This window comes from Beta vulgaris, chromosome 4 (genome assembly GCF_026745355.1).
Source record: "Beta vulgaris subsp. vulgaris cultivar EL10 chromosome 4, EL10.2, whole genome shotgun sequence".
In the NCBI taxonomy this organism is placed as follows: Eukaryota; Viridiplantae; Streptophyta; class Magnoliopsida; order Caryophyllales; family Amaranthaceae; genus Beta; species Beta vulgaris.
In genome coordinates, this window is record NC_079205.1 from 39,453,286 (window position 1) to 39,471,160 (window position 17,875).

General features: G+C 36.4%; 2 protein-coding genes across 7 annotated transcripts; both read right to left on the reverse strand.

Moving 5' to 3' along the window:
• On the reverse strand, positions 1-4,342 carry LOC104891253 (uncharacterized). Of its 6 annotated transcripts, none has more exons than XM_019249068.3 (3): positions 4,075-4,341; positions 3,708-3,782; positions 1-1,109 (listed from the first exon to the last, which is right to left on the reverse strand). In XM_019249068.3, exon 3 carries the CDS (start codon positions 1,089-1,091, stop codon positions 288-290), a length of 804 nt encoding a protein of 267 aa, XP_019104613.2. In that variant the 5' UTR covers positions 1,092-1,109; positions 3,708-3,782; positions 4,075-4,341; the 3' UTR covers positions 1-287. The 6 variants fall into 6 exon arrangements, with proteins under 6 accessions (XP_019104613.2, XP_010675220.2, XP_010675219.2 ...); XM_010676918.4 differs by having other exon boundaries at positions 3,708-3,857; XM_010676917.4 differs by having other exon boundaries at positions 3,704-3,782; positions 4,075-4,337.
• Positions 4,343-7,758: 3,416 nt separating this feature from the next.
• On the reverse strand, positions 7,759-15,552 carry LOC104891254 (uncharacterized). Its single transcript, XM_010676919.4, has 8 exons — positions 14,341-15,552; positions 11,139-11,223; positions 10,016-10,112; positions 9,850-9,913; positions 9,717-9,773; positions 9,068-9,105; positions 8,897-8,978; positions 7,759-8,501 (listed from the first exon to the last, which is right to left on the reverse strand). Exons 1-8 carry the CDS (start codon positions 15,418-15,420, stop codon positions 8,412-8,414), a joined length of 1,593 nt encoding a protein of 530 aa, XP_010675221.2. The 5' UTR covers positions 15,421-15,552; the 3' UTR covers positions 7,759-8,411.
• Positions 15,553-17,875: the final 2,323 nt, after the last annotated feature.

A 17,875-nucleotide genomic window follows, 5' to 3' on the forward strand; every position in this document is an offset into this window, starting at 1 on the left:
TGCTGAACAATATCAAAAATCTTAAACAGATACCTGGAATTCAAAATCATTACATCCAAAATCAGTAGATTGTGTTCTAAAAATTTATCATAACTAAAAACCTAACGTCAATTCAACATGAGGAGGGATTGAAGGAGTTTAGGATATAGCTATCCCGTACAAAAGGAGCATGTGTATTTCCTACACCTCACTCCAAAAAAAAAGGCAAATGCATGATAAAAACACTCATACGACTCACGAAAGAAATCATGGACAGACTCCATCCAGCATCGTCCACAATTAGCTACCTATTTTCTCGAGCGTCTACTGCTATGCTTCTTCTTACTCCTCCGGTTCTTACCCGAATCAGACTCTGAGCTTGAGTCAGAATCTGATGATTCAGATGAAGAACTGTACCTCTTACGTCGACCCTTCTGCTTCTTATTATTCCTCCTCTTCCTCTTCTCGTCTTCAGAATCTGATGAAGAGCTGTAGCTCGACGCACTTTCTGATGAGTAATCCGACCCAGTTGCGGATGAAGACCTGCTATCAGAGTCAGATTCTGAAGCTTCACTATCGCTACTAGACTCTGTATCTGACTTATGTTTCCTCTTACTCTTCTTCCTTCGCTTGTCATTCTTCTCCTCTTTCACCTCCTCTACTTCTTCTTCCTTAATGTCAGGATTATCCTCATTATAAGAAGCCATAAACTTCTGCCTCAGTTTAGGGTTCTTGAGGAGTTGGCTCCTAGAGGGACGTGAAATATACACCCTTTCATTTTTGCACTCATAAGTCCAGTGCCCTGGTTGGAAACACTTTTGGCATTGGGAGGCTACCCCTCCAATGGAGGACATATTGGACTTGACATCCTTCCTCTCACCCAATCTCACAGCCTTCTCAGTACTCATCAAGTACATCTGCCTTTTAGCTTCTTTCCTCTCTTGCCACCTGCTAGGCCCCTCTTCCTTCTGCCCATAAGCATTTACATTTCTGGCTGCAGCAGTTGCCGCTCTCTCAGCTTGGGCTCGGCTGAGACCCTTTGCAGCAGTTAAGGCTGCAGCTTTAATTTTTTCAGCTGCAGCTTGTGCTTTCTCTTCCTTTTTACTCGACATTATTCACTTTCGTTTATCCTATTAATCACAAATAGCAATAAGTTTCTTATACCCAACAGCAACAAAATAAATGTCAAAACATATTAAAGCAGCAATTACAATTTTTATATACCAATAATTCAAGAACAGACAGACGTATCTTTACATCAAATGAGATGCCTGGGGAGAAAACATGGAGGACCTCAAATTATAAAGCCGTCACAAATTTAGACGTGTCAAATGCCAATAACCCATGTAAGCAAATACTCGCTCCATCCATAATGTAAGTTCCCATCTACTTTTTGCGCAGTCTCCAAGACACAACTTTGAGTGTTATTAGTAAATATTATAAATGTCGATTTTTCTTTTGAATGTACACATTGACATTAATCTAATAAAATTATACATGCGAATATTTTATCTTCTACTTCATTTATGGTCATAATTTATAGAGTTTGACTCTGAAAAAAGCATATGGGAACTTAATCGTGGGGGTGGAAAGTGTACATGAAACGCACTAGCAAGGTTCTGATATAAACAGATGTAAGCAGCAGAATAGAGCCAAATGCAGGTAATTACTGGACATCCCATTAGAACTTTGATGATAGGAAAAACTTAATCAAGAAAGACATTTCACATGATCCTCAAGTTGCATGCAATACAATTATGCTACCATTTTTCTTGACGAGATTAGATCATACACAAGGGAGCATAATATGCAGAAGCATATACAATACAGGTAAAAGAATCTGCAGTTCAAAATTTACAACATACGTAGCATAATAAAAGAACATGGAGGTATAATGACAAAAACCATTAACAAGGAGTACATTGCACATCATGCTCCCAATTGCATACTTCCAGAGTTGCTTTCTTGACCAGGAGAGAGGGATAAGAAAAATAAGCTTTCTATTTCAACTAGAGGAGAATTATACTAAAAATTCCTAACACTCTATTATCATTATACATTTGTATCTAATGTTAACATTTAATAAACCAATTGAACTGCAGCTCCTTAAAATGAAAACTTGAGTGGTAAATCCAGCCATTTCAAAGGTCAGACTTCAAAGCACATCAGCCAAAGGATATTTACTATTTAGAATACACAGCACTTGAGGTTCCATTTCCAATAACTCAAAAGAGCGTTTTTCAACATGCTGCCCTCGTATTTATCTGAAGGCTTTTGTACACTGTACCCTAAACTTAACAAGACATCCAACTGCTATCATTATCATTAATCTGCCGTAAAGAGCTTTCATAATTGATAATTAGGAAAAATCGGACTAATCTGCTGATTTATTATAATTTGCAACCATGTACTAGATTAACATCTTTCATTAAGACTCCCAATCGAATCGCTTATGCATTATCAGACCTAAAATAGAACTGTATCAAGCTCTAACACAATCTAATTTTTAGAACTTTTGACAACATTCACCTAAGGAAGGGGAAACGGCCTAGAATATACTTCCTCCGATCTTTGCAATAAGTGAGAGAGAAGTGTTCTACTTTTTTCAGAACAAAGGAAGTATATATTTACTGTTAACTAATTCATAATTGTTTTTTTTCCTATTTTCAGGAAAAGATAATGGACACAATTGTAAGGTAATTAATTAGTTGATTTAGTTCATAGTCACAAGTACTACAAACTTCACAATTGTAAGGTAACGGAAATTAATCGGGAAGAATAAAAAAAGGGCTCACAGTTTTAAGAAAAATTTCCCCTCAAACAGTCCAATAGAGTTACAGTCAAGAGAGTATGATGCCAGATGCCCCTAACGCATTGCCTACTTCTGATTTAAAGAAAGTTCTTGACGACTAGCAAAACAATTACATATTGCCATTAGTTTACAGGACTAGGGGTGCGCAAAACAGAAATTTCAGAGTTTAGAGATAGTGTCAAGAGAGGATAGAAAACACAAAACCTGCAAAATTACCACGCAGAAACCCTCCCCTCCCACCTCCCCCCCCCCCCCCAACGGAAAAAAAAGACCAAGACTTGACCAACAACTCAGAACACAAGGTTTTTCGAAACTTCAGTTAATATAAAAAAAAATACAAGAGATAGAAATAAGATGGCTATAGTATGTGTAAAAGAAATTCTTATAGATATATTAAGGTACAAAATAAGATCAAATAGATCAATCACATAGCACAAAATCCAATATCATCTTCATTATTCATTTAATTTTGCTAAGCAAATAAGCGAATGGTTTTATCACCATCTTTTGTTTTTCTCTCAACTTCATAAAGCATCTGGTTTGCAAAAAAAAAAAAGTATGACAAAACAACTAATGTCCCTCTTGTGGATATTGTATACTGTGTTTGTTGGTTATTCCATCAGTTTTTGTTTTCATTCTGGTTGTTAATGTTCCAAACTTTTCATACTTCACAACTTTACTTAAAATTAAACAAGTTTCTTAGCATCACTATTATGGTACAAATTACACATAATGATGAATAATTAAATTAAACTTCAATAACCATTACTCCAAAATCCAAATTAAACTACAAGTCCCAATTAATCTCAGGGTAATTCAATAATTTCAATTCATCCAAGCATTCCAATATTTCAATTTGTAATTAATCCAAGCATTACTAAATAAATTAGGAAAAGGAAACAAAATCATTACCTACACTATTCAAGAGTTCCAATCCGGTAGTAGATGAAGGGCGCTGCGGGAGCGTGAGTGGGTCGTGGGCGGCGGTTAGCTGGTGTAGAGAATCGCTGGTCAGTATGAAGAAACAATGGCAGGGGACCTTGGGAGTAATTTGAATTTTGAAACCCTAAATTTAAGGTTTGGTAGTAAAGGATGTGAAAATACTAGAATTCAAGAAGTCAAATTAAGTATGATACACCAATCTCACAATTCACAAATCAACAAAAGCTCAAAGTAAAGAAAAACAAACCCTAGAATAAAAAATTCGATTTCTTTCTAAGTAGAGAATCCGAGAAACTACAGAAAATTGATGCAAATCAAAAGCAAAGTGAGAAAATTAATACCTAGAAAGAAGTATTGGATTGGCAGATTTGATGGGATACTTCGGTTGGAAGCAGTTGAAATAGAGGGTGTAGAATTATGTGAGAAATTTGAAGACCACTGCTCTGCTCAAGGAAATTCCAAGTTTTTCATCTTGTAAACAACTTTATTTTATTTTATTTTATTTTTAGAAAGGTAACCACTAAACTTTGCGACTACATATAAGCATTTAATTGCTTATATCTAAATTATTATTGTTATTTTTTTTTTTGACAGAATTGCTTATACCTAAATTACTGGATGCTAATATAAGATTAATCCACATTGCATTAGACAACAATATGATTGGTGGTTTCTTCTTGCTCAAATATCTTGTATTCTTATCGTCAATAATATGAAAACAACAAGTCTTGTGTCGAACTATCAAACATGTATGTATATAAATAGGAAGATATTCGGTAAAGTATCAAAATTTCACAATGTTCATGGGATTGAGATTTTTGGAGCACTTAAAACTAATTTTGTGTAAAAAAAAATATAGAGCTCATATCAATGATGTTCATTTATAACTCAGCAAACTTATTAATGAATTCATCACAAGTTTTTACATCACAAAATGAAAGAAAGTAATCAAGAGTTATGCAGCGTTGTTATATGCCCCATTTATCTCAATTTCTTACACAGATCATAATTGCGGCTACTTCATCGGCTACAGCTTTATATATCGGTGACCGAGAAGACGGTCGCAGCGGTATTACTGGTAAACCGACAGGGACAACAGAGCCCCATCTACTTCATCAGCCACGTTCTAGCAGGCGTAGAGCAAAGGTATGAACTGTTGGAGAAGATGGATTATGTCGTCCTAATTGCGGCAAGAAAGTTGAGACCATACTTCGATTCCCATACCGTTCAGGTTCTCACCAACCAACCTTTAGAAAAGGCCCTCCACAAGCTAGACACAACATGCAGGCTACTGAAATGGGCAATAGAGCTCTCGGAGTTTGACATAGAATACCGGCCACACACCGCTATCAAGGCCCAAGCTCTGGCTGATTTCATTGTAGAAACCACCTACGCGGAGACAGCAGAATCTTCCGGCGCGTGGAAGATAGAGGTGGATGGTTCAGCGGCCCAGAGTGGAGCAGGAGTCGGAGTGGTCATGACATCCCCAGAGGGGTGATGTAGAGAGAGAAAGACTGCTATGAATATAATCGCAAGTGAGAGAATGTAGGAAATGAGGAGCGAAGGGCGCACAAAGGGTATTTATTGAAGAAATTGCGGTCGAGATTAAGCGACTCTTCGTCTTCCCGTCCCGATCATGCCACGTATTGTTCAGTAGCACCCAGCTGTGAAGCAATCACTCATAAATGAGCTCAGAGGACAGGTGCGCAGGCCGAGGCAACGATTGAAATTCTCTGGCCAACGTTCCACATTCCTTCGCCGAAATCAAGTCAGCATCACCCATGTCGGTTTAAAACCTACTAAGCAGGATACGTCCATACTAGACATACCGGCTTGGGGGCTAGTTGTATGGGGGCTGATTAAGTTCCACACCGGTCTAAATTAAACCTGACGGTTGTACCGCTCCAATCACGGCTAACATTCTGTGGGCTTAAGTCTAAGGGCTTGGGCGTGATCCAATCCACTTCACCAGTGCCTACGGGTCGAAAAGATATACTTTTGGTAGAAGATAAGAATATATCCTCAGGGAATATTCTTAGGGATATCTCCCACAAATACAGGGCCCAACCTGTATTCGGGCCCATCCGGGTTTCATATAAATACCCCCTTTGATCCAAGTCATGAGGTACGTTCACGAATCCCAATACATTCTACTTGAGAGTTACCGGCTTTAACCAAATACTGACTTAGGCATCGGAGGGGCGTTCCTCGGATCAACCCACGAGGCTAGTTTACATATTCTCTTTTGTAGGAATCCAAATCGGCTTCAATACAAGGACTTACCGGTTCAAGACCCTGTAATTTGTCCCATACCGGAACAGTGTCATTCACTCTGTCATATGACATTTATTTGAAAATTCTTCTACTACTCAAAAAATCAAAGAAAATGTTTGTAAGAGGTCTCAACTCTTGAATCCTCAATGTGCAAGTTATTATATGCCCCCTTTATCATCTTGTACTTGTGACAACACGCTGATTGTCAATTCAAAAATTATATCATTTTTGTCTTATCAAATAACCTAGAGCATCGCTAGGGAACCACAACTAGTTTATTTTGTAAATGAGTGAAGCTTATACTATACCAAATTTGACTTCGAAATTGATAATTGGTCATTTCTTATCGCTAACTTACAAGCAATTTTTCTGAACATCATTTCCCATTGTGCATATTTTGCTGTCAAATTAATTTTTGGGTGTACCCAGGCAAGTTTTGCCTAATTCATATTGAATAAGAACAATTTGTTGTCAAGTGTATAAAAAAAAGAGTGGTTTATCAATTTAAAAATGAATGAATTGAATTGTAAAGGTTGTATATTAAATCTAAAAATGTCATTAGTTTAATATAACTAGTACATGGTAATGTATATATACTGTTTTTTATTCAAATTTCAACATATAGAATTTAATATTGTTTGAATTGAAAATTACCCCTACCATCCCAAAATAGTCTTAACACTTATTAAGGCACATAGTTTTGGATGATAGGTTGTTGTTTGGTTATCAATTGTTATTTGATTGAAAAGGTATATGTGATAGAAGTTGTACAATTTGTATTAGTTTATCTGGTGAAGAGAGAGTGTAAGTGCAGACACACAATCATGTCTCCTCATTTTAGTACCCAATGATGAAACATAATGTCGTCCTAATTGGTCGGGTCCAAAGGAAGAGCAATACAAAGAGGTAAGCCCAAAATCATTTTAAGAACATAATATCTATTTATTTATTTCAAGCCCAATTTTAAAAGCCCCCAATTAATTATTCACGATTTATAGCCCATTTTCGAGAAACCCGATTAATTATTCTTGATCATGCAATGTATTTTGATAAATATCTTGTGTTTTAAAAGATATTATGGAAATTAGTTTTTTTTCTTTTCTTAAGATAACTAATTTTCGAATCCAAAATATATTATTTAATGCAATAGAAAGAAGCTTTTATTTGCTTCTCTTAAGTTGTTAGGCAGCAGTTGGTTTAATTTTCTAATCCAAATGTTGGTGCTTCCAGTTAGTAATTGTTGATTTAGGTACCCAATTGTGTGTATTTTATTTTTGTTGAATGTAAGATTGTTCTAGATTTGTAGTGAAGATGCACATGTAAAGTAACTATGGCTGCAAGCATCAAGAACACACTTCCCAGAAATTTAAAAATGCTTGAATATATTGATATATAGAGGAATTAACAAGGTGTGTTGTTCATACTAGTATTCAATTTCTGAAGGGAGGGTTTCTTTTATCAGGAGTGGGAATTTTGGGGTGTGGCAGGGGAGGCGGGCTAGGAGGGGGAAGGTAAAGGGCTGGCCAGGGAGGAATGAGAGGAGAGAGAAAGAGGATGAAGAAGAAAACAATAAAAAGAAAGTTAATTAGGTTTAGTTACATTTAATTAGGTTTGATTATGTTTAATTAAGTTGATTTAGGCTTGATAACTAATGAAAATTTAATGTCGTCAGTCATTAAAGGTATTTGGTGTATTTTATCTAAACCACAAGGACACCTGATACATTTCTGAAACAAAAAGAATACCTGATGTACTTCGTGAAACCTCAAGGGTAACTAGTGAAAAAACCGAAAAAGAAGTAAATGAAAAGGTATTCATATCTGATATACACGGTCATTCTCATACCTACACTTCATGTATGAAGTGTACTACACGGATTGCAAAATAACATAGAGGAGACTAATACACCTATCCACTAAATACTACCCACTACAAATAGACAATTAAATAGTTATACACTATTAAATTGGACTCCAATCTCCATTTGTTTCTCTCTAATGATCAGATCAACCACAGGGTACACAAGGTATGATGGAGTCACAAAAAATTAGGACAAGACACTACAAGGCTACAAGCCCAACTTGTCTCCCCATTTTTTGTTCGTCGGATAAAGAAAACCGAAGGTCTGAGCAAGGCAGTAAGCTCTCTAGTCACTAGGTTGCAGAACTTTGTTTCCCAGGAAAAGATTGCTCACATTGACCACATTGACTACCATCAAAACTTTTACACGAAAACAATGGGCAGTGAATGGAGCAGATGACAACCCCAGGCGGCCAAAGTCAATATTCAATATGAAGCTACACATATGACACAACTCCCTCTCTTTGGGTTTGATAATGCATTGGATGACCCTTCAGCAAACTCATTTTCACTTCAGTGCTGTTGCTACTATTGAAAAAGAATATCAAAAGGCAGATATAAACTTCTGAATTTTTGACTGCACCCGTTCTTTCTCCTCTGGTCCATCAAGGTCTCCAATGTTGTCATGATACTCCTGACATTAAGGAAGACAAATATAAAAGTTTCAGAGGTTGCATCAGATGTAAAATTGCAGCTAAAACCTGATGTTAAAAGGGTGGGGTAAGTCAATGAAACATTTCATAATCAGGGTTAGCCTAGATTGAGGGTAAGGGGTTGAATGAGGGAGTGAAATTTTCTGGTCATTTTTGGAAGGTTGAGTTGAGTGAGACAATTTAAAAAATATGTTGGAGTGACAGGATAACAGTTCCGGAGATAAAACAACTATTTGAACACACCATGATAAGAAAAATAGGAAAGGAGTTGGACTCTTAGCATTGCATTATAAATCTTACTAGACTGTTCGAGCATAAAAAAGAAACTGAGATTGCTCGAGCCAGATCTAGACAACAAAAAGAATCAAGTTTCTACCTGAAGAATATCCTTCACGTTATTCTTTGTGAGCTTATGCTGCTTAAGCAAAAGTTCAATTCTAGCCCTCATCTGTGAGTTCCTGCATTAATTAAAAATCAATCAAAACGGAGGTCACAAAATGGTTATATGAGCTCCTTCAAAGCAACAAAAACTACTATGAGGACTTACTCAAAGGTCCAAAGATGACCCAGAATAACAGCAATCAACTGCAAGCAACAGGCAGAGTTTAGAGTATCAGTAACCACAAACAAAAATCATAACATGTAACAAGAAATTCACCTCAACAAAAAAGAGACTTCAATATTCAAGAAAGAAATTTATAATATAGACCAACAATTTCTTGCCAAGCCCACACCATGATGACACCAATTAGATCGTTACTAATGCTACACGACATTTTAAAAATTGATTGTCACTTATTTGACAATATCTAAATTCTAAAATAGCCCTTGACTTGATAACACTAAAAATTATCAAAAAAGAATCTTAAAGAAACTTCCAATCTTCCATACTGTTAAGTGGGATCATTGGAATAACACTAAAAATTATCAAAAAAAAAATCTTAAAGAAACTTCCAATCTTCCATACTGTTAAGTGGGATCATCGGAAATTAACGTAATAGTATGAAAAATTGTGTGTAGGGGAACTGGGGAAGGGGTGAAAAAATAGTGCGGCTGCTCTAAATAGACTCCTCCAGAAATTAAATTATTCTTTGTAAAATTATGAGTGTGGCAGAGAAGGAAAGCCCAAGTCAGATGTTATATCTCATTATTTTGAACAAGTTTGTGCTGCTGAAAACTTCGAACATATTTCCTACCTGGAGTGTATAGAGACCAGAATCCAGCTTCCTATTGTACCTCTCCTCCTCATTCAACTGCAAGATATATGCGATTGCAACATTAATTTTGAACTAGACAGTAAATGCTACTGAAATAAGCTCAGTAAGTTACCTCAAAATCGTCAAGTTCCAGTTGGTCCAAACGTTCAGTCTCCGCTTTTACTCTATCAGAGTACCTGTAGAAGACAAATTTCAACCGTGAATACAATATACAGAAAAATACCACTTCTACTGAGGTTGACAGCAGAATATAATCAAAGGCCAAGCAAGAAAATTACCTCACATAAAGTTCGACAAGCCTGTCTATTTTCTCACATTCATTTTCCACAAATTTGCTTAACAATCTTTCTCTTCTAGATCCTCGTAAGATTCCAGCTGGAAAAGCCATAAGCTAGATCATTGCGCAATTCATGCAAGAGGAGAGGAAGCCAAAAGGTACTTGAATATTATTACATGTCATATTTGCCTTGTTCTTTTCAACTTTAATTACATAACTCAGGAAAATCACGTGCATATACGTTTACTAAAAGTTCGGATTGTGCACAATAAAGCGAAAAAAAGGCTTCATCATGGTGGAAAACTTGTTACTAATATAGTGTGTACTCAAAAGTATTAGTCCTACATATATTTTACAGGTTTTGTCTTGCCAGCAATCTCACCATGATCACCCCTCTTACCAGGAAATGACCTCATCCTCTACTATATTTAATAAATTATGTGGCACCACTCGCTCTCCTTCTAACCCATTATGACAATGAAGGGGAATGCTAACACTTGAATGTACAACCTTCGGATAGAAAGGTTCTACAAAGGGAGCACAACACACTTCCCCAACCTTCATTGACACCAATCCAAAATGGAAACCAATGCATCATAAAGACCAAAATACAAGCAGAAGAGATAATGGTGACTGGCTGAGCGGCTGAGGGTGGAGAGGGAAGGGCTGTCAGATGGGGTGAAGAGAGGTGCTGCAGCATCCGAGTTTCTATTTTTGGGGGGGGGGGGGGGGGAAGAGGGGGTATTCTAAAAACAAATTAGCTAAACACATATTAGAGATTTAGTCAAGTACAGATTAAGATTAGTTGCAAGCTTTTAGATTAAATTATGGCAATTCGATCTTACACTGAACAGTTTTGGTTAAAAACCATCAAGGGATGGTTTTAACTTCTATGTAGACACATGGTTTGGGAATAAAAGCCGCTTAGGGGTCAACTTTTTTATTTAAATCCGTTTTTGAAAGAAATCCAAAGTAAGCAAAAAGCAGAACATTTCAACATATATATATATATATATATATATATATAATATATATATATATATATATATATATATATATATATATATATATATATATATATATATACATATATACATATATAAGCAATCTACTAGACTTCTTACCAAATAATGATGAAATCAGCGATATTGTCCGCTCCTCCAACTCCTCCCTGTATCGTTCTTTCTTTTGCTTCTTGCTAATTGGAATCTGTAGAATTATACACTTCAATTTCACCACTCAAGCAACCAATAAACTTCATTTCTTGGGTTAATTATTAGTAACTCGTGTTTGCTGATTTGGGGGGAAAAAACTTAACTTGTTCGCTTACTTTGTATGCTTTTGCTGTTGATAAAAATTGAAGTTCTAAGGATTGAATTGCATGCACCAAAAAAATGGCTCGTAATAGTGAGGGGATATATGAAGGGCCTCCCAGAGAAATTGTACACTCTTGCAACACATTTCAAGTGATCATTGAAGAGCTAACATGTAACATCTCCATACATTTAGGAGTTCAAACACAATTTCAACATAATAAAGGCTAATTCTATAGGAGACTTCATGATGTAAAAATAATTACTCGCGCACGCTATGAAGGTCACAACAATACCAGGCTACATTGAAAATCATATACATATATAAGATTATCAGATATCAATGGAATGATATTTTTGCATACTCTCCCTTTTTCAGTATTTCTAGTTTAATGGACACCCACATGACTCCAAATATATTACTTACATACATTCTTATAGTCCATAATGTCCAGCAAGTTTCTATCAGGCTCGTGAGTGTGAACAAGCCAAATATCTTTACATCAGGCTTGTGAGTGTGAACAAGCTAAATATCTTTACACAAGTTTTAACTTTAGTCTTGAATCTTAATTCTTACCAGTCATAACTTCCAAACCATCAAGATAATCGATTTTTAAATAAGAAAGGCAATTGTGGGGTGTACAGAGAGCTACAAAGATATCGATGTAGATACATTTTGAACCTAAATCATGGTACCACCTCCCAAGATTTTTCATCATCTTTCCGTAAACCTTGAGTCAGAGAAGCTAAAAAATTCAGTACTATCAACTATGAACAAAGGAAGTCCATAATTCTTGACATCCACAAAGTTAATTTTATGAAGTGTGCATCAGGTATGGGGCAAGAAGGCGGCAGCCTCAGTGCCACATAGATAGCGCCAGGTGCAATGCAGACTGCAGTTCATTGGGTATCAGATTGCGAACACGAGACGCTACTTAGGCAAGGCAAGCCAACAGTACATCAACTTTGCTTTTGGATGATATTAGGTTTTAGTAAAAGAAAAGAAAAACAGAAAAGATAATATAATATAAAAAAGGCCAAATAAACTAAAGTATGACTTGGAAGTTGGAAGCATAAACCTAGCCATAGAAAACTAAGAAAGATCTGCTGTTAGAAGGAAAAATTGACTTGCTGGTCCACCAATTCTCTTGGAAACAGCCATGTTTATCTTCTCCACCCCTTTACTATGTCTTCCTCTCGACCCTCTCTCCCATTCCGGGGCACTTCCCCTTTGTCACTTCTTTTTTTCAATTATTTTTTTCCCTTCTTTTCTCAAATTTACAGACTTACCCTCCATCCCTCTCCTTCCTTCTCCTACTTTTGACGCCCGGCTCCTTCTTTGTTAGATTATTTTTCTCATCCTCATTTGTCTTAATGCTCCTACATTGTCTCTCTCCCTCTCTCTATCTGCCCCTCTTTGACGAAAGCAACCTCTATCAACTCAACTTAAAAGTGACCAGTATGTCTCTTTTTTACACAACACGCACCTCTGGTCGAGGACCCTTTGCACCTTGGACAGCCTCGCACAAGTAAAGAAGATACTATATAAAAAGAATATTTCGTGTTCTAACTTCAAGAGATATATTATGGTATGATGAGTAAAAAATCTCAGAGCATGACCCTACAATTTAAGTAATTCATAGGCACATCAGACATCATCTCTTATTTCTACAGCATATTGTCAAGAGAGACACATAACAAACCCAAATGCCCATGATCCCTAACAATTAGCACACAAGTTCAACGATGTCAAACACCTAAGACACTGACCCAAACCCCTAATCCACAGTCAACAGTAACATCAACATTACCCGTGTCACCTCTTAAGGGGCTTCTTCCCTGGGTAGGGTTAGGAGGTCGGATGTCCTCACTCTTCCCATATGATATACAGAAGCTATTTAAAAAGAAACCTGATCTAATACATAACAACCATCCACTATAAATAAAAAGTGCACACGCCTGAGCCACTTTTTTCTACAAGCAAACATTGAGGAACTTTAAGCTATCAGGCCTACAACAAAGATAGTGCTTCGTAGAAAGGCATTGATATTGACTAGATGCATCATTCCAAGGGATGACGAGCATCACGCCATCACCATCCATAAAAGGAACAAAAATCAACCATAAAAGAGAGGAAGAATAATTTGACACAGAAAAGTTGTCAGTCTCCCCCTAGAAATCGAGGACTTGACAGCCTACACCTGAAAGTCGCACCTCAACTCCATGCTGAAGAGTTGAAGTCATTCAGTCTACTGAAAAAACTAGAGATCTGCAATGCTTTGGAAGTGCTTTGCAGATCACAGGAAAATAAAAATTATCTAACCATGAGCTCCAGAGATAAAGAAACTTAAAACTTGAACCAGACAAAAAAAACACCATAATATCGTAGTATCCTGTATCTTCTAGTAGATGAACTTCGGAACCACACTTTGAAATGAGACTGTAGCATCGGCTGCAATTGCATTTCAACAACGCGGCAGCTAAAACTGTCGAACTACCTTGCATTTCTCTCAGATGGGTGTCCACTGAAGTGATATGCAACTGATGTTTCACCAATCACCAGCCAAATATTTGGACACAGAGTAATGACATATAAGTACAATGACATAATCAAGCAAACACAGAATCTTATCAGGAGACTAGCCCCCTTAATGCAAATATGCGAGGTGAACAAAGAATTCCTCGACCATTATGTTACTCAGACTTATCATGTCACCTCATACCCATGTCAGGTCCTCCAACACCTCAAGACTCCAACATTGGGAATGGACACTTGATATTTCATTTTAAACCAACAATATAGTCCCTTGATTCCAAGACTTGGAAATATGCTCTAGGAGTACCCTAATCAGAGTAACATAGCACCAACCAAGTAGCACATCTACAGTCTACAACATTTCTCAAATAGCACCACACCCATAATATGGAATACACATACTATCTGATGAACAAGCATGATATAATGTGAATGGAAGCGAGTTAGATAAAACAAGAAAGGGAGAATAGAACTTGCCTTACCCATGAAAGCAGCAAAAGCAGTTTTCAAGCCCAAAACATCAACAAAGCGCTCACAAGCCGGAGGATATTTGGTCATTGCGAAATCGAGCGCCCTAATAGCAGAGGCATAGGCCAATTTCTTCTGCTTCATAATAATAATCATCAATTCAACCCCTTCAGCCTTAACAAACCTCTCCTTATTCTCCAAGGGCATTAACAAACAACATAAACAATCAAACAAATTCTCAAGCATCTCCTCCTCCTCAGAAGTCTTAGGATCTTTGGACTTATACATGGCAACTGCCTGCAACATAACATCCACCCCATTCATCTGACCCAACCTCTTCTGATTAGCCGTGCTATTCTGAAGCAAAATGGCCAAAATCTCGGACGCGTACTCCTTACTCCCATCAAATTCCTTGACCTTAATCTTCCCCAACAACCACCTCAACAACTTAGTTTTCTCACACACAATCTCTGCCACAGCCGGCTTAACCTCGATCAAATTCTCGAGCGTAGCGAGTGTAGTTTGAGCAGCAGCTGCATCATCAGGATCACTCTCATTCAATCTCAACAAATTCTGCACTAACAATTCCAAGACATTATTCTCAACCAAATTATCAACCAATATTCTAGCTGGTTCATCATTATCCTCTAATACATCCTCCTCAGTTAAATCCTGGAGGAGCGAAACGACATCGATTGCAATGTCGGAGTTTTCATGGTTCAATAGACTCAGAATTGAAGGGATTGTATTCAGGTTAACTAACTCAGGGTATAGTTCTGGTCCGGCAGCGAGAACTTTCAGTTTTTCGAGCTCTTCGTGGAGTTCAACCTCGGAATCGGCGAACTTTTCGGGTTGGTCGGAGTATTTTAGACGTGCTTCGATGTTGTCGCGAAGACGACGTTCGAAGGAGAGGACGAGTTTTTTTAGGGTTTTGAGGTCGAGAGTTTCCACAGTTGAATGCGATTTTTCTATTGCTTCCAGTAGAGACAGATCGATGGTTCTGTTGTTTATGTCTTCGTCGTCGGAGGAGTTTGGTCGCCGCCGTTTCAGGGAAGATGGGGCATTGTTGCGAGGATTTGTTAACTCCATTTTGTTTGCAGTAGTGTTCCAAACACTCCTAAGTCTTATGTTATAGTGTTACAATTACAACTGAAGGTGTTTATCGGCTCATCAAACTTCGAGTTCACCTGAGTCATCTCGAAACCCTCCGTTTTTTAGGAGGAAAACCCGGGGTGCAATATAGGTTATGTTTAGAGGTAGGGATGGGCAACGGTCGGGTCCAGCTAGACCCTAGACCCGGACTTTAAAATTTTTTGCAGACCTGGACCTTAAAATTTTTTGCAGACCCAGACCTTTAGGGTATGGAGGGTCCAGGCCTAGATTCTTTATTTTGTCAAATTTTCAGCATTATTAATATCAATAATCATTTGAAATTCGCATGAAACAAACACAAGAATTCGCATAAAACAAACACAAACTTATAAACTTAAAAAAAAAAACGAAACAAACACTATTCACAAACATATAAACTGAAAAAAAAAACGAAACAAACACAAAGATACAAACTGAAAAAAACGAAACAAACACAACTTACATAAGAGTTCAGAATGGGTGTTTTAGTTTAGGTTTTAGTCTTTTAGAAAATCAATTTGTGTTTTTTTTAAAAAAGTTAAAATGTATATATTAAATAAGTTTAGGATCTATGGGTCGGGTCTGGGTCCAAAATTTTAAGACCCGGACCCTAAAAAATTCACTTGGACCCAGACCCGGATCTGGACCTTTAGGGTCTGAAAAAGTTGAACCCAGACCCTTAAATTAGGGTTGGGTCCAACAGGGTCTAGGTAGGGTCCTACACCCATGCCCATCCCTATTTAGGGTTGTTTGGTTGGGGTATTTTTAATGGAATGAAATGGAATGACATCTATTTCATTATTTGGCTGGCCATATATAGGGTAGAGTCTCATACTCAAAGGTATCTATATCCACCCCATCCCCATATAATCCCAATCTCCCCTCCCCCCCCCCCCCCCTCTAAGGGGACGTTTGGTTCAGTTAGAGGAATGGAAAGGGAATGGAATCAAGTAGAAGGGAGGAATGGAAACGATAATTGTTACTTTTATAGGGTGTTTGGTTCAACAATGGAAAGGAATCACTTGTAAGGAATGGAAAGGATTTTGTTACTCCTCTAATTTGGAGGGTATTATTTTGGGGGTTTGGGTTATCCTCAAGTAAGGATAATGGTTAACCCACTGTCCAAACCAAACAAGGAGTAATGGATTCGAATTATTGAATCCGTTTCTAAACTCCAAAAATGTTCAACCAAACAAGGCCTAAGTTTCTAACTCCATTCCCCTCAAGTTTCAAACCCTAATTTGTGTGGAAGGGAGAGAGAGAGGTAAACCGTAGACAAGAGAGGTTAAACCCTGATATGGACATCAATACATTCCATTCCAGTTCAGTGAACCAAACATGCGCTTAATTCATTTTATTCTTAAAGATTTAGTAAATACGGACAGTTAATAGCGATTGGACAATCAATTATTTTTTTATTATTATAATAAACCTATAAATATATAATCATATTATCTTGAACAAAATTGTTAATATTCTTCTTATATTGTTGTCTTATTCCAATCAACTTTGTTTTTAAAGATAAGTTGAAATTCCAGGGAAATTTGAAGGTGATGCCAACACCGTTAGGTTATCATATGCTACTCATGTTTTATATAAACTAGTAACATATGTTTTATATTATTCTGCCAAAATTGTTAAAAACATCATATACTATTATCATGTCTTTACATGTACAACATCAAAAAGAACATCGCGTAACAAAATTGTTAATTAGATTAAATATAAAAAAGAACACGTACAAATGCCAAAAGAACATTCTTCTTATTGAACACAAATAACTTGAAATAGTGATATCAATGACATTTATAATAATAACGACATTAATGATAATTATCAATATTAATAATTATTAAATGCGACAAGGATAATAATAATAATAGTCCTTTTAAACAAATAAACTAGTAAATAGTAGTATTAATAGTAAATTACTTATAATAATAATAATAATAATAATAATAATAATAATAAATTAATAATAATAATAATAATAATAATAATAATAATAAGAAGAAGAAGAAGAAGAAGAAGAAGAAGAAGAAGAAGAAGAAGAAGAAGAAGAAGAAGAAGAAGAAGAAGAAGAAAAGAAGAAGAAGAAGAACAATAATAATAATAAATAATAGATAATAAATAATAAATAATAAATAATAAATAATAAATAATAAATAATCATACTCATACTCATAATAATAATAATAATAATAATAATAATAATAATCTAAATGAAATTACCAGAAATGAACTACTAGCTGTAGAAACTCGTTGATGTCCATTAGGATATTATATACTCCAAACCCTCTGTTGTCCATTGGTGTGGTTGAGTGTTGAGTGCATGTTGTTGTACTTGTTGATGCACTTGGTATTGTGCAAATTGTGGCTTTTTTTAGTTTATGATGAGGTGCATCTACGTTTT